Genomic DNA, 22,288 nt, shown 5'->3' with positions numbered 1-22,288 from the left:
GAGAAGGCTGCGTGGGGACCTTATAAATGCCTATAAATATCTGAAGGGTGGGTGTCAGGAGGATGGGGCCAAGCTCTTTTCAGTGGTGCCCAGTGACAGGACAAGGGGCAATGGGCACAAACTGAGGCACAGGAAGTTCCGTCTGAACATGAGGAGGAACTTCTTCTCTCTGAGGGTGACGGAGCACTGGAACAGGCTGCCCAGGGAGGTTGTAGAGTCTCCTTCTCTGGAGATGTTCAAGACCCGCCTGGACAAGATCCTGTGCAGCCTACTGTAGGTGACCCTGCTTCGGCAGGGGGGTTGGACTAGATGACCCACAGAGGTCCCTTCCAACCCCTACTATTCTGTGATTCTGTGATTCTGTGATTCTGTGGACTGGTCAGGTCTGACACAAAATATCTGTGTACTAGGTGTTAGCTTTCAGACAGAATAATCTAGAAAGCCAACCACCTGACACTTGTGCCATCACCAAAACTGTAAACTGTATTTTCAGAGAAGGAAAGGTGTGTCACAGAACTTGCATCACAACAGCCACAGAAACTTTCCCACTGATCTGCCAATGTGCTTTTCAACTGCTCCGAGGATGACCTAAACTCAGGCTCCAGGTGGCTGCTTGAAGTTTTGTTGTTTCAGTGAAAGCCGACATGCTGCTTCAGCCCCAATTACATGGAGATTTTATTGACCTGGAACTTTTCTATCATATCTTGGATTTGAACTCTTTAACTCATTCAATTACCATAAGATGAAGGAAATACTTGGTTACTACCATATGAATATGGATTTGAACGAGCTACCTAGCACCAAAAAAGTCTGTACTCTTTAATACCCGCAGCCCAGGCAGCTTTCAGCTCCCAGAAAGTATTTTCATTCCTAATGGTAATAGCAAAATAAATGCTATCAAGGCTAATCAGAAAGGGGAACTATTTCCAAAACAAATTGTAAAACATTGACTAGCTCTGTAATCCACTGTGGTATTTTGTCTTTTATTTCATTGCTAGCCCATAAAGAATATCACAGATGAGGTAGATCCTACAGTCTCATTCTCGTCTCTCTTAGGCATTGCTGTAAAATACACTTACAGTGTATTTCATCTGGGTGTGTGACACAAAATAATCCCTTCTTTTCCAGAAGATAACATTCCTTGAACTGAAGAAAAACACATAACAGAGCTTGTTCTATAAATTCCCATTAATTGCTTGATATCATTCCAAAACACTGAAGACCTTTTGATTTCTTTTAATGTACCTAGGCTGATAAAGTTATTTCCAGGTTTTCAGAAAAAATTTACAGCATTTAAAAAATCAGGCAGAGCTCTGTGCAATGTATTGACTGTAATTTCCCTCTTCATCCGCTTTTAGCAAACAAGACTGTAAAAAATATTTTTATGGGGAATAAAAAGGTCATTTATAGCACTGTCAGAGATGTTTATTTTGTGTTTTTGTATTTTACTGGCAACCACTACTCACTTCAAGTCTTGCACTGGACTTTTCATGAAGAGTAAGTGATGTAAGAATAAGAAAATAAAAGTGACAATTTTGCCCATAACATCCCATCAATGTCCGTCCCATCAATTCCTTCGGGCTAAGCTCTGACAAGCATCCTTGTTAGGTGGGGCTCTGAAGATAAAACGGGTCTTACATAATTTTATTCTCCTTTGTTGTTATTAAACGCACAGAAATCTGAGGTGTCAGAGTAACCTTTGTGGTCAGCTGCCCTGTCCTTCCCACCAGCCCCCGTCCTGCTGTCTGGCTGTATTTCACTCAGCGCAGTAATAGCGCAACTCAAGAAGAGGAGTTCTGCTACTTCAGCTACTATCTACCAAGCTAATAATTCTCCCCGTTCATCTTATTTGGCCTAATATTTCTTTTCCTCAAAGACAATCCCATCGTTCCATTTTTTTGTATCACACTAAGCCCTGCCCATTCTCCTCTGGCGAAATCCTTAAACATTGTTGACCAGGGCACACACGGGCGCTTGGCACCAACCGCCTGCTCTGCTGATGTAAACCTCCGTCAAGAGAGAGGGGGGAAAGGACAAAGAATATTTTCAGTAATCCGTAGCTCCATCTTCTTCCTCTCTTGGTTTCTGAGGAGTTGTAGGCTGATACAGAGCCAGTCCAACTCCAGTTAAAGAGAAAAAAAAGCCAACCCAGTTTCACCAGGCTCTACTAAGCACAGCCTTCCCCTGACGAGACTGTGGCCCACGGAGAGCCCGGGCGGGAGCAGCTTGGCCCTGAAGGGCTGCAGCCCGGGGCAGGGCCCGCGCTGGAGCAGGGAGCCGGGGGAGGAGGGAGGAGCGGCCGAGAGGGGCTGGGAGGGACTGACCGCAGCCCCCAGCCCCAGCCCTGCGCCCCGCGGGGGGAGGAGGCGTCGGGGGGGGGGAGCAATGTGTGCATGTGAGAGATTTTTTTTTTAGACTAGGATAACTATTGCCATCCCTTTCCTTCATCCAAAGGGCTTACAAATTCGTCTAAGGTTATGCCGACCAGATGCCGCTGCGGCTGTAGCCGTGTCTTTCTCGCATTCTTACACTGAACTTCAGCTCTGCTGTAACCCAGGGCTGAGCCTGCCGCCCTGCACAAACATCCATCATAGCTGATGGTTTTTTACCACTGTGGCAAGCCATTCCCATAAGCACCAACACGTTCTGTGCCCTAAAACCTTCTGCAGGTTAATCTGAGAAAAGGTGATGAGGCTGATTGCTGGCAACTCTTTCCAAAAGAAAAAGTCATTCCAGGATGAATTTGCACTGGAATCTGCACTGAAGAGTCCTGTACAAAGCAGAACTGAAATCCAAGGGTTCATATCCAAGGAATTATGTTTACATAATTTTTATCCATTAGTATTTAGCAAGAGAGAAGCACATGATGGTTTCCTTTCTCTGCCTCAGCCATCTGGAAGACTGCCAGGAGGGAACACCGTACCAGGCTTGCACAGAGTATTTTGTTAGGAACACACAACAAGGGCTCTGTAATTTGCGCTGTTCTTTGAAATGTGTGGCACTGCTTTTAATCACTTAAAGCCCAATACAGGCAAGCTGAGAACAGGAACACACGAAAGATCACCTAACCAATTACCTGTACCTTGTGGAATTACAGCAGAGATTGATACGATTCTACATATTTATGTCATAATATCAAGTTTGCTACTCTCAAGATGTGCCAAAACACATCTCTGTGACTGAGTGAACATGAAAGTCTTCCAAGATGAAAAGTTGTCCTCCTTTCAAGGAAAAAAAGACAAATGGAGTCGTGCTGCTATTGATGGAAATTATGTCTGCTAATGGTGGGGAAGCTGGAAATGCAAATTGAGAAGCTGTCAAGCCATGTGCAGTACAACTCAGTAACCTCGCAGTGATCAGATTATAAAAGGGAGAAGAACATCTGCAATTCATCACACTGTGAGCAAAGGCTATATCATCAGCGTTACCTAAAGAAACCTCATCTTTGCTAATGACGCAGTCTGCAAATAGGCTCATGTCTGTTTAATCTTGTTTCTGTCTAAACTTTCAGATACAGCTCAAACCCACCTACAAAAATCAGAAATTGTAATCTGGTGTGAAAAATAAAAAAAACCAAAACCCCACAAAACCAACTATAACAATCCATATACCATGATTTTGTATACACCCTCTGTTTCACTCGGATCTGCTATATGCACTGTGATAAGTCATCATTATTTTCAGATCAAAATAATTAAAAAATAAAAATGAATATTATTTTCAATTCACTACTACTTGCACCGTCCTCAGGTGAACCTCACGGTCCTGACAGAAATACAACTCCACATTTAAGCATAACAAGACAAGACAGGCTTGCAGTCTTTTAAGGTGCAAGACTGGTTGATAATTCTACTTCCATAAAAGATTAGGCAGGACTTTGGTAAAAAGGTCTCCCAGAGTGGTCAGTCTCGAGCACTCAGTGTGTTTTTATCCCAAGAGTTTGATTTGCAGAAGGGCCTTCTGCCCTGTGAGGTGCAAGTTTTCCCTTTGGTGTACAGATGCTTCCCTCATTCTGCAAGATGAGGGCCTTCCAGAACCGCTGTTCCTAGCTACTTTCTATGAGACCTTTCTAAAGAAGTGAGCTTCAAGCATCTTAATCTTATCCTCCATTAAATTAGGTTCTGCTGCCACTACAATTGTTTGCAGTTTCCTTTTTCCATTTTTAAAATATTTTTTTTGGATGATTCTAACACCTGTCTCCCCTCTGTGCTCAACACTTTCCCATTCGATGCGTTGGTAGCCGTGCAGACCAGTTAGCCCAGCAGTTATCCAATTTATGCATGCACAAGCTTTTAACGAGCAGTATTTGCCAAGTGTTAGCCTAAAGCCAGGATACTCCTCAGGTGTCAAAGCAAGAGGAAAAACCCAAAGATTATATAGCGCAGTAAATGCTAATAACAGTTACTGATGTGTGGGAAGAATGTATAATCTTCAGAAACAGGAGCTACCTACTCAAAACTACAACTGCTTGTCTGCCCCGAACTGAAAAGGTCACCTAACCCTCAGGAAAGATTAACTGGATAACAGGAGAGTTGAATCTACACTAAAAACAATCTGTGCTGTTTAGGTGACAACAGAAGGAGAGCTTGTCAAGCAAAAGATGTAATTCTTACCTTTTTGCTGGTTCTAAATCCAGACAAGAGACGACTGGAACAGCTGTGGCCTCGAAAACAAACACCTGGTGTGAACAAAGCTCTCTTTGTTTTCTTTACGCTTCTCAAAAAATGCAAATCTTTGGACGCTCACTTTGTAAAGTACAATGGCTTACATTAAAGAGGAAGTACTCATCTCCTCATAGTGTTACAGATGTCGCATATTGTAGAAAGAAGAAAATGAACTAATTATGGAGGCAAGATATCTGTGTGCAGCACTCCACGCAGCTGAAGGTCCCTCCTGACTTACACCTCCCGTGTTTCCAACCCTTGCATTTCCAAGCACTGTTGGCAAAAAAACCCTGGAATTTAAGACAAGACTTGAATTGAAAAGTATTTTTAAAACAACAATAAAAAACCAAGGTTATAGAAAATTTACACAAATATGCACGCTTTACTATAGGAAACCGTGATAAATATGTATATATCCACACCTTAATTGCTTCCTTGTGAAATCCATAAAATTTAGCAAAATAAACTGGACTTTCCTACTTCCAATGAGCAGGAATTACAGCACTTAAAAGCAAGTCAAGCCTTAAATTACAGTAGTTACGCATGGCTGTGATATACTGGAATTAAAATAAACAAAAAACCAAACCCAAGACCCTTCCTCCAAATCCAGACACACCTCTCACAGAGTCATTATGTCTGTCTATCTGGAAACAATTTACTTAAGCATTCTTGAGTGATGCATAGCAAAATACTTTTCCATTTTCCTCCCACAGTCAGATAATATTACAATACATTGCTGAATTGATTCAAAAAGGTTTTACATTAAGAACATAGTTGTTACTGCATACGATCATGATGCTCTTCCAAATGTGGTTTTAATAGCAAGTGGGCTGTAAATATTTCAGTATATTCTAAGAAAACTTTTTGAGACTGTTATCTTCTCTTTTAGATAACAGAAAGAGGAAACACAGCCACCACCATTCTGTAATCACCAACCGTATGAAATTTAACAAGAGCAAGTGCTGGATTCTCCACCTGGGGCAGGGTAATCCTGGCTCTATGTACAGACTGAGGGATGAAAGGCTGGGGGGTGTCCCCGCGGAAAGAAATCTGGGGGTTTGGGTTGACGGCCAGTTGCATATGAGTCAACCGTGTGCCCTGGCAGCCAAAAGGGCCAACCGCGTGCCCAGGGCCGCATCAAGCACAGCATAGCCAGCCAGTCGAGGGGAGGTGACTGTCACACTCTACACTGCACTGGTGCGTCCCCGCCTCGAGTTCTGGGTGCAGTTCTGGGTGCCTCAATAGAAGAAGGACATCAGTCTATTAGAGGGTGTCCAGAGGAGGGTGACCAACATGGTGAAAGGTCTCGAAGGCAGCACTTACGAGGAGTGGCTGAGGTCACTTGGCTTGTCCAGCTTGGAGAAGAGAAGGCTGAGGGGTGACCTCATCACATTCTACACCTTCCTCAAGGGACCCAGCCGAGGGGGAGCTGCTGATCTCCTCTCTCTGGTGACCAGTGATAGGACACAAGAAAATGGAATCAAGATGCGTGAGGGGAAGTTCAGATTGGACATTAGGAAAAGGTTCTTTACTGAGAGGGTGGTTGGTCACTAGAACAGGCTCTCCACGGAAGTGGTCACGGCACCAAGCCTGTCAGAGTTCAAGGAGCACCTGGATGATGCCCTTGGTCACATGCTTCAGTTTCAGGTAGTCCTGCGAGAAGCAGGGAGTTGGACTCAATGATCCTTATGGGTCCCTTCCAACGTGAGATACTCTACGAGTCTAATTTTAAAGTATTTGTTCAATTCTTTTCCGTTAACAAATTTAAATTCCCTATCATCACAGTTAAGCGAGAAGCTACCCCTAAATATTCGCACTCTGATTATGTATAGCATTAATAGAACCCAGAAGACTTAGAAGAGGTAGACAACCAACTAACTACAGTACATCAACTTAGTCAAAGGCTTTTTTCCACTTTTCTACCCAGAATGCCCATAAATAAGTTCAATCACATAAAAAGGTCCACCTAGACTTCATTATGCTACTTTCTTGATTAGAGACTAACTGGAGGAATCATTTGTCAGAGTCAATGCAAAACAGCATTTTTTACTTAGCTGTGAAAGGGAAACCAACATATAAGAAATTAGAGTGTTAGAAGAAAACATGAAATTTTGCTATTAATTAATAACTTTTATAGCTCAAATTCAAAAAATATTAAATCAGAAACAATTCAAGATTCATGAAGAAAAATCTGGAACTATATACATGCATAATTAAGAATATCTAGATTCTTGCCAATATTTACTTAAGTTTTTTGTACAAGTTCTTTCACACAATCATATTTACAAGCATGTCTGTTTAAAACATACGAACATACATCTTTTATAGCATTTACAAATCATTTGAACATATTTTTTTTCTTAAAAACAAAAGAATATTTCATTGATTTGACAGATTTGGTTTCATCATATAGTACTGGACAGGTAGTTATCCAGTGGGATGGAAAGAGTTATCATTATTCAGTCATCTAAGTAACAGTCATCTCACTGGTACCCAGAATTATCATATATGGCTTTAAACACCTCCCAAATTCAAAGGATCGTCTTGCATATACAAACTACAGTCTATCTGTGACACGTTTCTAATTGAAGTCCTGAGCCTTTGTTTGGGTTAGATCCACAACTCTGAAAACACATTCTAAGCATGTACTCAGAAACAAGAAGCCCTTCTACTTTCAAGAAAAACCCCAACCCTGCTTCCAATGAAGTCAAGCATGTACTAAGTATGTATAAAAAGGGATGTATGGACTTCTCCAAAAATTCTAGCTATTATTATAGATGTTTTATTACTGTGGGGTAACATGGTTTTGAACAGACTATATTTTGGGTGATTTACAGGAATCAAGTGAGAGATCTTCTTAGAAGGAGAGGAACACTTTTGCCTCACAATATGAACGTTTTTTAGGGAACAAAAAAAAAGCCTGAGGAGGTTTTGTATATAGTACGTCTAAGTTACTGATACATTCCAAACAGACAGATCACTGTCTAGTTACAAAGTCTTGCTTCACAAATTAATTGAAAATCCGTCAGCTTGTTCGCCTTTGGCTGCGTTACAGAAAAACCCCCAACCTCCTGGCTTTGGCAAATCAAGTAGCTCTCTCCTTTGAACACTGTTCTCTAGAGCTCCTGCACCGATTGCTCCACAGTTTGTTCTTCTACAGGCTGCATAGCTTCTTGAACATAAACTATGAATTCTGAAGCCTCTCCACCCTGCGTATAGACAGTCACTGTCTCAATTCCCTCCACTTCATCCGACGAGACTACCAGGTGATGCTGTTCCGACAGCTCCACCGAAGCCTGCTGCAGCGTCTCTTGAATCATCAGAGTGTGATTGGCTGCTTGCTCCTCTTCTTTTACCTGCGGAGAAATTGAAGAGGTTACAGAAATTTCACCTTTCCAATAAGTACTTGCTATTGTGATGATTAATCCAAATACAGCACAGACATTAGAAATCAGCTCATTTTGAAAGAAAATGTCAGTTTTACACAGAATTTGTAGTAAGCACTTTTGATTAATACGTGTCTAGCTAGACAGACTAGTGAAAGCAGTAACACAGCCTCCAAGTTATATGCAGAGAGCTGCAGAGTTCCACGAACACAGGTCTTTGGAGACAGCTTTAACCTCTGAGCAGTCATTCCTTCAAAACCACTCTTATTTGAATAAATCTGAAGTCAAACAATTCCTCTAGTAGCACTGAGATGAGAAACCATCAAAGATCACCTCAGAAAATATCTACTGTACCCATTTTTTTTTTCTCCCCCTAGCCAACTGATTGCTCATAGCAGTAAAAATGTCATTGTAAACCTTAGTGGACTTTTATTAGAAAACTGTGAAATGTAAACATTACTGAAACAGATCCCTAAGACCTGCTGTTTTTTCATTATTGAAAGGAGAGTGAAAATTGAAGATAACAGAATATTTACTGAACATTTTGCTTCTTGTCAAAAAGAAAAAAAACACAACACAATTTGCTACTGGATTTCAAGGAGTTCAAACAGCTGTCTGTCAATCTGTGTCCTGGTGGATGACAGGTTAACCATGAGCCAGCAGTGTGCCCTGGCTACCAAGAAGGACAATGGGATCCTGGGATGCATTAAGAAGAGTGTGGCCAGCAGGTCGAGGGAGGTTCTTCTCCCCCTCTACACTGCCCTAGTGAGGCCCCATCTGGAGTACTGTGTCCAGTCCTGGGCTCCCCACTTCAAGAAAGATGAGGAGCTACTGGAGAGAGTCCAGTGGAGGGCTACAAGGATGGTGAGGGGACTGGAGCATCTCCCCTACGAGGAAAGGCTGAGGGAGCTGGGCTTGTTTAGCCTGAAGAAGAGAAGGCTGAGAGGGGACCTAATAAATGCTTATAAATATCTGAGGGTGGGTGTCAGGAGGATGGGGCCAAGCTCTTTTCAGTGGTGCCCAGCACCAGGACAAGGGGCAATGGGCACAAACTGAGGCACAGGAAGTTCCATCTGAACATGAGGAAGAGCTTGTTCACTCTGAGGGTGACGGAGCACTGGAACAGGCTGCCCAGGGAGGTTGTGGAGTCTCCTTCTCTGGAGATATTCAAGACCCGCCTGGACAAGGTCCTGTGCAGCCTGCTGTAGGTGACGCTGCTTCGGCAGGGGGGTTGGACTAGATGACCCACAGAGGTCCCTTCCAACCCCGAACATTCTGTGATTCTGTGATTAAAATACAGTACTTGCTAGAATTCAAGAACAAATCGTAATTCTTTACTATATCCATACAAAATTCCTATGCACAGTACTGTAGGTCAGTAAGAACAGATCTGAAAACTCTAAGCCATGTGGAGGAAATGTATTCTTTCAGGCATTTGTGATAAAATAATGTACTTTTGAGGAGAGAATGGAATAGCAAATTTTTTGATATGCAAAGGTGTTTGTTAGATGTTTTCAGTACAATACCACTCCCTGTGTTCATTGAAGAGAGCTGTTTTACTCGCTGGATGATAAATGCCAACCCACCTGCAACTGCAACATGCAGTTAATCAAATCCTCTCTTCCTTCTCTTTTTAGAAAATGGGTTGTTTTTGTTAAGGCCTATTTCTCTTTCATTTAGGCTTAGCAAATGTTTAACGAAGCAAGCTCCCAGAGATAAATCATGTTTATTTCTCACTGTAAGAAAGTAGCTGATTGAATTTGTAGGAGGTCACATTGTCTACAACAAATACTTTTTTTCATATCATCAAGAGCATCTATAAATTGTCCACTTACAAGAACAACAGGGAAAGAAGACAGAATTACTGGCTCACCTACGTCTTACGAGGAAAAGCAAAACTCCATGGTATTTCCAATCACCATACAAAGTGTAACGAGAAGAGAACGAAGGACTGATAGATCTCAGTTCACTGGATCTCACTGTACCCTTGCATCTCAGAGCAGCAGAGGGTGTGCTCTCGGCAGCACTGAACTTGTAGGCAATTTTGAAAAGGTCAAACACGGAAGATTACACAAAGTGTTGAATCTAAATTATGCAAATTAGAAAGGGGCTATTTTTTTTGTATTAGAAGCTGATTCAAAAGTTTTTATCCAGTTCTCATTTATACAACATTGTTTTGTAAACAGTAGTATTAGAACCATCAACTTCAAGAAAACATAATCAAGATCAGTATTGTTGCTCAAGAGGGGACCGGGAACAGAAGGGAAGAACTACAGTGAAGCTTCCAGGCATGTGTTTGATTCCTCAGAGACCAGCAAGGAGAAAAAGAAATTTTATATGTTTGTTTTCCCGATGCTCTTTTCTAATTTCATTTTTTTCCCATAAGCAACCATTCCCATTGTTGTACATTGATTTTTCTTTTAACGTTTCATTCCGTGTTTAAAATATCTGTCAGATGAAGATTTCAGAGATGCACAAACCCCTCAGGATTTCATATCACTTAGAACTTTCACTCAATTCATCAGGCTATACAAAGCTTTTTCTTGAACAGTAACAAGCACGTTCTGGTGTTAAATTATTCAGAGTTCCCAGAATGAGAATGCCTGTGATATATTGATGAAATACATGTGGATTTTATCTGGTGAAAGACTTAACTTCTAAAGATAATCTTGCCATTGTCATTGACCTTCCTGCAACAGCACAATCGTACCTGCTGATGCTGACTCTGGCTTTGTTGCACAGGATTAGACTACAGGAATAAAACTACAGGAATGGGCTGAAGTCCTCTCCATGTTTCTTTTACCAAGCATACCTGAACATTCTAATTGAAAGTTACTTTAAATAGCTCCCGCTGAAGCTCAGGTTCAACATCCTACAAGAGTGGGTGATGCTGGATGTTTGTCTTGACACAACAAAAGCTGCAACCACCCTCAGTAATTGACGTTGTCACAAAATTTGGGTATTCCCAAAATTACCTTTTACTCATGGAAGCTTGAGTCTCGCTTCAAAAAGCAAGGAGATAAATCATGAAAAGAAACATAGCACTGGTAACTTTCTTATCCTGTTCTCCCCCATGCACCTAATTTTTTTGTTTTTTCAGAAGAAACCCTCAGTCCTGCTGAAAGCAACAGGAATTTTCTGAATTCAGACACAGGACTCCCTTTCCATAACTGTGTCCTCCTCTTTCCTGAGGCTGCCTGCTCCAGTGGCAGCTCCTGTGCAACATGGAAGATCTACTAACAAAGATTACAACAGGTAGGCTGCAGTTAAAAATGTCAGGAAATTAAAATCTCACAGCTTGTTATGAATCAGCTCACAATCACAGCCCTTGATGCTAGAGAGCTGAAAAAATACACACAGACAGGGTTGTCTAAAATTCGGCCCTTTACTTATGTAATACCCACTAACTCCTGCGTTCGTGCACGACGCACAATCCTCTGACAACATGCCTCAGGCCAGAAAAATTACACAGCATTTGCAAAGAGCTGCAGGAATGCACAACACAGTCTGAAAAGGATCTCGTACAGTCTTGCTTTAGTCACTGTGAATCAAAACACATAAATAATTTTAAATATAGCTTTGTGAACAGACATAAATAATGAAGAAAGGAAAATAAATAAAGCACAGTTGACACGAAAATTAAATGAAACCAGAATCTCCTTCAATTCAATAGCAGCAATCTAATACCTGCTCAGTTTTATATGCTTTTGAAATGAAAATGGCCAATAAAGAAAGTTAATTTAACCTCCCTACCTGACTTTATAGATGTGGTTTCATTACTCTTGTCATGCAGGGTAAAGAAGACTAATGCCCTTATTTCTGGTGTTTCTAGCTGCCAGTATCTTTTTTTGGACAGCTATCTGTAATCCTTCAGTTTGACAAATCACCATGTTACTTTGGATATTTACATTTCAAATCAGTTCAATGTTTACATGCTTCTGCTTGTTTCCTATTAGATTGTTCCACAGGGAATAATCACAAAACGTTAATTTACATCGCTCGAACTGAGGAAACAGTGGGACAGCTGCCAGCAGAATGAATGAAGTCACTACACTCAATTCCTTTTATTAGCATTTGAAATCTTTTGAAGAGTAGCATCCAAGACATCTTTTCTGTTTGAGAGCCAGCTGAAAAGCATCTGGCTGCTTATCCTTCGCTCAAGAATGACAGCAAGAAGCTGAAACCACACACAGCTGGCATATTAAATCAATTCAGTACCTGCATAAATATTCTTTACTAGCTAAATGCGTCTGTCACGAAAGCCAATGGGACTTTCGCCCCCATGTCTTCACAAGAAGCTCAACATTTCTAAATCATAAAAGTTCTTAAATATCTGAGGATGATCCAAATATCTGTGAGACAAAAAATGGGTATCATTTAGAGGAATCTCTTCTTCTCAGACCAACCAAGTCTTTTAATGTAAGAGAAATTAATTCAAGCTATTAAAGAAAATACATTTCTTCCCTTCCCTGAAAAGGAGTAAAAAGAAAATATTTGCAGTAAGATGCTAAAGCCGCTTTCTTATTCTAGAGCTCATCCTGACAAATAATGAATATCTTCAATTTTCTTTGAAGTCAGCGGGAGTTGCAGAGCCATAGTGTTTAAAACAGTCTTGTTGGGCCTGACCCAAAATCCTCTGCAGAATATCTCTGTTGAGGTTCCTTGTGAGGTCACTTCTTCGTGATGGTGAGGGGACTGGAGCATCTCTCCTACGAGAAAAGGCTGAGGGAGCTGGGCTTGTTAAGCCTGAAGAAGAGAAGGCTGCGAGGGGACCTAATAAATGCTTACAAATATCTGAAGGGTGGGTGTCAGGAGGATGGGGCCAGACTCTTTTCAGTGGTGCCCAACGACACGACAAGGGGCAATGGGCACAAACTAAAGCAGAGGAAGTTCCAGCTGAACATGAGGAAGAATTTCTTCACTCTGAGGGTGACGGAGCACTGGAACAGGCTGCCCAGGGAGGTTGTGGAGTCTCCTTCTCTGGAGATATTCAAGACCCGCCTGGACAAGGTCCTGTGCAGCCTGCTGTAGGTGACGCTGCATCGGCAGGGGGGTTGGACTGGGTGACCCACAGAGGTCCCTTCCAACCCCTACCATTCTCTGATTCTGTGTGTGACTTCAGACTGAATGCCGCCTTTCAGTTTACCATGAAGAAGAAACGTTAATCTAAGATCTTGCAGGATTTCAAAACCTTACACTAGGTTACAGATGCTCCTAAATATGATAAATGTATCATAAGACACCACAGTAAGAAAACATACAAAATATCCACACAAAGGCTGCAAAGGAGAATTGAAAATCAGCATTCTAGATCACAGCGAGCACCTGGATATGCGATGTGCCAACTCATGTTAGTGCCTAAAGGACTGTCTCTACCATTTTGTTCAGTGTCATTTGAATAATACAAACTCTCTCTCTCAGTTCTGGTTTACAGATCTGTTGTGTGAGAAACACACAGACACACAGAGAACAATGCTGCAATTCGATCAGATGAACCTCTACAATGAGCTACAAAACAAAGCTGGCACACAACAGTTTCTGAATAATAAGAGACTCAAATATGCAAGACTTGCTTTGCATGAAACAAAAAATGCAAGGTGGCAAACAAATCTTCATACTGGTGATGTAGATTTTTCAAAAGTTTTAGCAATTGGCTGGTTGAACATACCCTGACAGAGAGACTGTGACTGGCAACGTCCCTCATCTGGCACAGCGCTGTTATCACCAGATTTCCCTCTGAGGAAGCATGGCAACATCACCATCATTTCAAGAGCTCTAACAGAGGACAGCAATCGTGACATGAGGTTTTATCTATACGTTACACAGATGACAAGAACTCCGCAGAGGCTGAGAAAACAGGGCCATCTGCCCCAATTAAAACTTTGCTGGTGCCAGGAAGTTAAGCACCGAATTGCTCCATGTCCTCAAAGAACCACAATCAACCTCGACATAACTCCGTGTATTGGCAAATTTGCTAGGTGAACGGTGCACCCACTGTCACGTGGGTACAAATCAGATTGAAATATAAGGTGTGTTTCTGAAGAACAACGTGCAGTAGCCTTTGACATGACAGTCATACTAATACTATTAGGTATTTATTTTTGAAGACATGTTACACTATAAAATTCTGTTCTGTGGTCAGCCTCCAGCTGACATGTAATCTTTGCTGTGCATTGCCACCGCTGTCACTTTGAAGAAAGTGACTGTTAGCATGGCTGGATTTTACCGGAGCCTGAAGCCATCATAGAATAAAAGGATGAAAGGAACTAAAATAAAGGGTGAAATGCATGGAAATCCAGTGTTTTCTTAAGCTTGATAAAGATCTGCTTAGTTAGTGAAAGAGTTGATATACTTACTTTTCAGAGTAAATTATGTAGAAGTCTAGGTTGAAAATAGGTTACTTGCCTTTCAGGATTACAGTTAACCCTATGCTCCAAGCTACAGAGCTAGTAAGAACATCAGTCCTGCCTCTTATTTCTGAATAAGAGAAACAGAGAAAGAATTCAGCAGCCAATTACTGCTCTTTGTTGTTAATATTAGTGCAATGCTTTGGACCAGACCTGGACTGTATGAGGTACGCCACATGCAAAAAGTGTTTCATGCCCCAAAGGCCTTATAATTTCAATACAAAACAAGAGACAGTAAGTAGACACAGAAAAAGGGGGGTGGAGGAGTACAACATAAATGAGACAGTGGTAGTTTTGTGTGACAGGCATTAGTATCAATATATACAAATAGCCTAACCACAGATAATTACTGTCATCATATTTTTGAAGAGTAATTGAGAGAAGACAATGAGGTACAAATTGCTTTTCATTAAAAATCCACATAACTAAGCACAATATGGAAGAAGACATTAAGAAACTTGTTTGAAGAAAGTAATGAGCAATTAAATCTTCACGGATTGAGCAAAGGTAGGAGTCAAAATCTTTACAGCTAATGAGAAATGGGACACTAAGTCAGAAAGGAATAATAAGCCTTGGAAATGAACACAAGGTTTTGTTTGATGTGGCAAAAAAAGGAAAACAAGAGAACAGAATAAGAGAGATTGATGCCAAGAGAGGAAAAGAAAAGTAATCTTTGAATTTTTCTGTAAGAATACAAAAGGGGCACAACATCTGTGGATGTCAGAAAAAAAGACTACCAGAGTTAATTGTAGCATAAATCAGTGATGGCTTGGACAACCTTTCTTGCTAAGGGGTTGAAATAAGAGCCCATATAACAATCATCACGCAGAACACGTCCGCACTGTTTAGCTAGTCACCTGCACGCAAGGCCCAAGAATCCTACCTGAAGAGGACATCAGCTTTCGGGCTTGAATAACAGGAAAAAACTTACATCTCACAGGGTTAAAAAAGCAAGTGGACTGCAGATGAACAGTTGTGCACAAAGACTGATATGATCATCTCAATGATTAATAATAATGATTAGTGATTAATACAATCTTCTCAGCCATCTTGAGAGTGAGCTTGAAGTTACGGCTCTAGAGCAACAGGAAAACTTTAGAGGACAGATGCAATCTTTACTGGGACAGGAGAAGGCTGCCTAGGGCGGCAATATAATTCTGTAGACAACGATCACGCAAGTCCAGTGTCTGTGTATTACTCATCACATGAAGCTCTAGACTTTTTGACTAAAGTTTTTACATGCCAATGTGCTACAAGTAAGGTGGTATAAACACGTCTGTTTGCAGTGCTCACCCAGATTTATTGTTCAGAAGAATTAGACATTAAGGAAAAGAATAGAGTCTTGACATGGTGAACAAGATCATGGGCATGGGTTGGCTGTTTTTCTGGGGTGTTGGTATTGTTTTGTTAGAACAAAGAGTACCGCTCTGCGCTCTAGCAGTTCTCTGTACAAGAGGCAGTCAGGATTTGTTCTGAATGAAGAGGGATCTCAGTGCCTTGTTCAGACAGGAAAAATAATATTGAGGAAAAGATTTAAAGCTTTACACTATCATCTGCTGATGAGTTTCTCACATCAGAACAATAATCTCTGGTCTGGGATGACACATAAAACATATTACAGCCCTAAACACGGCAAATTAGCAGATCTGTCTATCAGTATCTAAGTGAAAAAAGTCCAAAAAAAAGATAACATGCAACCAAATTCACCTGGTTAGTACAGTATACTGATTTAAAACTTCAGCTGAGACTAGGAATCCAGAACTCTACTGCTCTCGTTCAGTAATTTGCGGCAAAAAGAAAAATTCAAATTTGGACAAAGAACCATACATAGCTCCTACCTTTTGTTTCAAAGAGATTTGGTACAAGTAATACACTGCATTTATGAAAAATAAATTAACTAAAACAGAAATTATCTTGCTACCATTACACATTCCTGCCGAACAAAGACTGGAAATGGAAGAGCAACAATTACAACAAAAACCAGTGCAGTGCAGAATAACTCAAATATCATGCCATAAAGAAATATCTTCCTTAGCTCTGCCAGAAAGAGATCCAGACTGGATCTCTAGTAACTGAAAAGGACTCAGACTGACAAGCATACACTTCTCCTGTGATGCCGTTATCAAAGCTTCAGTGCGGATTTTTGCCAATCTCTGTTCATCCTGATAAAACTTCACATTATTACCTTTTTTTTCTCAGCATTTGGTGTGCATTACGTTCCTTAGCAGCTGTATGTTTTCATAGCTGTCACACAACAAGATTTCTCCCAAATTAGACACCAGAGAAAGTTTAACTTTGATAACAGGTCAGTATACTGACTCATAAGAACGAGCTGAAGCCATTTTGGGCTCCAGACACAACCTTTGAAAAGCCTCATATATATGACACTATCAGAGCCAACAACAATTCCTATTTCTCAAGCATAATCCAAGCTAAATGGGGCTAACTTTGCATTTTTAGGGTTTAAAATCATAAGCTGAATCCTGATTCAGGCTGGGATTGGTTATTGCTATGTTGTCAAAGTGTTTTCTTCTACAAAATCATTCCTATGAACAAAAAATACAAAGTTTCCAAAGTCAGAACTGAAATTTCCACTCAACACCAAATTGAGGAGCTGAGGGCTTTCAACAGACAAGCTGATGTGGATTTCACCTCCATTATAATGTGTACTCCTGATTTAAGGTACTTGCAGTAAGACCACATGCAACCCAGAACAATAATTTCATAGAAGAACACCTCAAACATGGCATCCTTTCTGTTTTGTGACTTCGTAGAAAAACATTTTAAAAACGTATCAGTCAGATGCAGCTATGACACTGGACATCTTGCAATATGCTGCAAAGGACTTACAGATAAAGACAGAGCTTGTTGCTGCAGGCAGAAGTCTCACATTAACCTGAAACCCTAGAAGTGCCGCACACCGAAGGTATCTGCGCACACGGGTTAGGGGCAGCGCGAGAGCGTGAAGACGGCAGCACCACTGGATTCACAATTGGATTCACACAGAATTTTAAGGATCAAGTGGAAATGGCACTCTGTGGGTGAAAAGTAAGGAAGAGGATAGCTGTGGGAGAAAGATCCAGGGACCAAATGGGAAACAAGTTTAGCAACAATACAGTGTAACATTTACAGCAAAAATAAACCACTTTCAAAATGTTCTAATAATTTAGGTTTTAGAAGAAATTTCTTGGTGCAAGTATCAAAATATGAAGGCAACTTGCAAGAGCTAGCTAAAAATGAGATATAAAGGTAAGAACTGATTAAAAAAATGGATAATGTATGTCCTTAGAGAAAAAGAAAGAAACAACATAAGAGTGTAAAAATCAGAACAACTATAATAAATGTTGTTAGGGTAAAAAAATGGGACCAAGCTGCTAAGCAAGGACTCGGTGAGGCCATTAAAGAACAAGCGTGGAAATTCCATGACAGATGATGCTGATATAATTGCTGACACCTTGAATGAATTTTTTGTCTCACAATCGTCAAGAGAAGTTGAAGGTCACAGAACAAAGTGTGGAATAAATTCTCCAGTAGGAAAGTGAAATACAAACATGTCTTAAGATCACTTCAAGGTTAACAATTAGGAACTCAGCATAATTAAAACCTGACAAACTCGTAGGTACAAATGAGTGATATCCCACAGAAAGCAACTCAGTATTGAAGAAAAAAGCAAAGCTGACAGTTTTGAATAGGAACGGATCACAGTCCTGTTAATAACACTTCAAGACTTCTTTTCTTCAAATTAAAAATGGGTGTGGCTGTAATCCTGAAGCAATCTTCTGGTAGGAAGGCAAGAACTGGAAACTAGCTAGAGCTGTCTAATAGATCAAAGAGACTTTGATAAAACAGTGATTTATATAGAAAATTAAAGGAGAAAAAATTAAGAGAGACAAATGAAATGAGAAAAAATTAAAAGAGAAATAATCATCATCGTCATCACCTGTAGACCTCCCTTGGTCACAGAATCACAGAATCACAGAATAATAGGGGTTGGAAGGGACCTCTGTGGGTCATCTAGTCCAACCCCCCTGCCGAAGCAGGGTCACCTACAGTAGGCTGCACAGGATCTTGTCCAGGCAGGTCTTGAATATCTCCAGAGAAGGAGACTCCACAACCTCCCTGGGCAGCCTGTTCTAGTGCTCCGTCACCCTCAGAGGGAAGAAGTTCTTCCTCATGTTCAGACGGAACTTCCTGTGCCTCAGTTTGTGCCCATTGCCCCTTGTCCTGTCACTGGGCACCACTGAAAAGAGCTTGGCCCCATCCTCCTGACACCCACCCTTCAGATATTTATAGGCATTTATAAGGTCCCCTCGCAGCCTTCTCTTCTTCAGGCTGAACAAGCCCAGTTCCCTCAACCTCTCCTCGTAGTGGAGATGTTCCAGTCCCCTCACCATCCTTGTAGCCCTCCGCTGGACTCTCTCCAGTAGCTCTCCATCTTTCTTGAACTGGGGAGCCCAGAACTGGACACAGTACTCCAGATGAGGCCTCACCAGGGCAGTGTAGAGGGGAAGGAGAACCTCCCTCGTCCTGCTGGCCACACTCTTCTTGATGCACCCCAGGATCCCATTGGCTTTCTTGGCAGCCAGGGCACACTGCTGGCTCATGGTTAACCTGTCGTCCACCAGGACACCCAGGTCCCTCTCCGCAGAGCTGCTCTCCAGCAGGTCCACCCCAAGCCTGTACTGGTGCATGAGGTTGTTCCTCCCCAGGTGCAGGACCCTGCACTTGCCCTTGTTGAACCTCATCAGGTTCCTCTCTGCCCAGCTTTCCAGCCTATCCAGGTCACGCTGAATGGCAGCACAGCCTTCTGGTGTATCTACCACACCTCCCAGTTTGGTGTCGTCAGCAAACTTGCTGAGGGTACCCTCTAACTCTTCATCCAGGTCGTTGATGAAGAAGTTAAACAAGACTGGGCCCAGTACTGACCCCTGGGGGACACCACTTGTCACCAGCCTCCAACTAGACTCAGCGCCGCTGATGACAACCCTCTGAGTTCTGCCATTCAGCCAGTTCTCTATCCACTTCACCGACCACTCATCCAGCCCACACTTCCTGAGCTTTCCTAGGAGGACATCATGGGAGACAGTGTCGAAAGCCTTGCTGAAGTCAAGGTAGACAACATCCACGGCTCTCCCTTCGTCTACCCAGCCAGTCATGTCATCGTAGAAAGCTATCAGATTGGTCAGGCATGATTTCCCCTTGGTGAATCCATGCTGACTACTCCTGATAACCTTCTTTTCTTCCACTTGCTTCATGATGGCCTCCAGGATAAGCTGGTCCATCACCTTACCCGGGATGGAGGTGAGGCTGACCGGCCTGTAGTTCCCTGGGTCCTCCTTCTTGCCCTTTTTGAAGATTGGAGTGACATTGGCCTTTCTCCAGTCCTCGGGCACCTCTCCTGTCCTCCAGGACCTCTCAAAGATGATGGAGAGTGGCTCAGCAATGACATCCACCAGCTCTCTCAGCACTCGTGGGTGCATTCCATCGGGGCCCATGGATTTGTGGACGTCCAGATCACTTAAGCGATCCCTCACACAGTCCTCCTCGACCAAGGGAAAGTCGTCCTCTTTGTAGGCTTCTTCTCTTACCTCCGGGGCCTGGGATTCCTGAGGGCCAGTCTTGGCACTGAAGACTGAAGCAAAGAAGGCATTCAGTAGCTCTGCCTTCTCCGCATCCTCCGTCACCAGGACACCCGCCTCATTCAGCAGCGGCCCCACGTTGTCCCTAGCCTTTCTTTTGCTGCTGATGTAGTTGAAGAAGCCCTTCTTGTTGTTTTTGACATCCCTTGCCAGCTTCAATTCCAGGTGGGCTATGGCCTTCCTCGTCGCATCCCTGCATGCTCTCACCACGTTTCTGTACTCTTCCCAAGTGGCCTGTCCCTCTTTCCACATTCCATGGACCTTTCTCTTCTGCCTGATCTCCGCTAGAAGCTCCTTGTTTAACCATGCAGGTCTCCTGCCTCCTTTGCTCGATTTCTTTCTCAAGGGGATGCATTGCTCCTGTGCATGGAAGAAGTGTCGTTTAAAGAGCGACCAGCACTCATGGACCCCCCTGCCTTCGAGAGCCCTGGCCCACGGGATTCCTCCCAGTAGCTCCTTGAAGAGGGCAAAGTCAGCCCTCCTGAGGTCCAGGGTTTTGATTCTGCTTATCGCCCTGCTTCCTTCACACAGGATCCTGAACTCGACCATTTCATGGTCACTGCAGCTGAGTCTACCTCCAACCTTCACATCGTCCACCAGTCCCTCCTTGTTTGTTAACACGAGGTCCAGCAGCACGCCTTTCCTTGTTGGTTCCTCCACCACTTGCATCAGAAAGTTATCATCGATGCTCTGTAGGAACCTCCTGGATTGCGCCTGCCTAGCTGTATGGTCTTCCCAGCTGATGTCAGGGTGGTTGAAGTCCCCCATGAGAACCAGAGCCTGTGACTGTGAGGCTGCTTGCAGCTGCCTGTAGAAGGCCTCATCAACCTCCTCCTCCTGGTCAGGTGGCCTGTAGTATACACCCACCGTAATGTCACCCATGTGAGCCTGTCCCTTAATTCTAACCCACAAGCTTTCAACTTGTTCCTCATTTGCCCCCGGGCCAAGCTCAATGCATTCCAGTTGCTCCCTCACATATAGAGCAACTCCCCCACCTCTCCTTGTTGGCCTGTCTTTCCTAAAGAGTCTGTAGCCATCCATGACAGCATGCCAGTCATGCGAGTTGTCCCACCACGTTTCTGTGATGGCGACCAAGTCGTAGCCGTCCTGCTGTATAATGGCTTCCAGCTCCTCCTGTTTATTGCCCATGCTACGTGCATTGGTGTAAACACACTTGAGCTGGGCTGTCAATCTCACCCCTGGCCTTGGCACTCCAAGCCTAGGCTCATCCCTAGTGAGCTGGGCAATATCCCCTTCCCCCTTCGAACCTAGTTTAAAGCCCTCTCAATGAGCCCCGCCAGCTCGTGGCCAAGAATTCTTTTTCCCCTTTGTGATAGCTGAGCTCCACTTGTTGCCAGCAGGTCCAGTGCTGTGTATACCTCCCCATGATCAAAAAAGACAAAATTTGACCGATGGCACCAGTCCCTGAGCCACCTGTTAACCAGGTGAGTTTTCCTGCCCCTTTCAGTGCTGTCCCCTGCCACTGATGGGATGGAGGAAAACACCACCTGCGCCCCTGATCCCTCAACCAGTCACCCCAGTGCCCTGAAGTCCCTTTTGATGGCCTCGGGACTTCTTTCTGCTATCTCGTCCCCGCCAACCTGCATTACCAAGAGGGGGTAGTAATCAGAAGGCCGCACCAGACCAGGGAGTTTCTTCGCAACATCCCTAACCTGGGCCCCAGGGAGGCAGCAGACTTCCCTGTGGGATGGGTCCAGTCGGCAGATCGGGCCCTCTGTTCCCCTCAGAAGGGAATCACCTATGACAATGACCCTTCTTTTTTTCTTAGTTGAGGCAGTCGTAATTCTTGGGGCTGTCTGACTCGTTCTAGGCAACCCCCTGGATGGAGCCTCACCTTCACCCACATCCTCTGTGGCCGGTTCCTCACATTCCAAAGCCCCATACCTGTTGCTTAAGGGCAACTGGGCAGGTGAGGGAGGCCGGGGGGAGATTCTCTTGCCCTCCCGAGCAGGGACCCGTTTCCATTCCCCCCCATCTCTTAGGCCCCCTCTTTCTGCTCGGTGGCAAGAGGGTTGGGGGTTCTCTGCTTTCTGTGGAGCCGCCTCCTGCTGCCTCTGCCTCAGGGAGGGCAGGGTGCGGCTCCACCAGTCGATCTCCCTCTCACACTCCCGGATGCTCCTCAGCCTCTCCACTTCCTCCTTCAGCTCTGCCACCAGGCTGAGCAGGTCATT

The 22,288-nt window shown here is 43.2% G+C and overlaps 1 protein-coding gene across 3 annotated transcripts in view; it reads right to left on the bottom strand.

Moving 5' to 3' along the window:
• Window positions 1-6,806: 6,806 nt before the first annotated feature.
• The window catches only part of ZFAT (zinc finger and AT-hook domain containing), a 109,193-nt gene continuing 93,711 nt past the window's right edge, over window positions 6,807-22,288 (bottom strand). For all 3 annotated transcript variants that reach the window (XM_075415513.1, XM_075415514.1, XM_075415516.1), the window contains one exon: window positions 6,807-8,020. In XM_075415513.1, coding sequence (XP_075271628.1) covers window positions 7,781-8,020 — 240 coding nt within the window. In that variant the 3' untranslated portion in view covers window positions 6,807-7,780. The remainder of the gene's footprint in view (window positions 8,021-22,288) is intronic.

The sequence above is a fragment of the Opisthocomus hoazin genome, chromosome 3, assembly GCF_030867145.1.
Source record: "Opisthocomus hoazin isolate bOpiHoa1 chromosome 3, bOpiHoa1.hap1, whole genome shotgun sequence".
Lineage (NCBI taxonomy): Eukaryota > Metazoa > Chordata > Aves > Opisthocomiformes > Opisthocomidae > Opisthocomus > Opisthocomus hoazin.
This window is presented reverse-complemented; position numbering and strand designations above follow the sequence as displayed.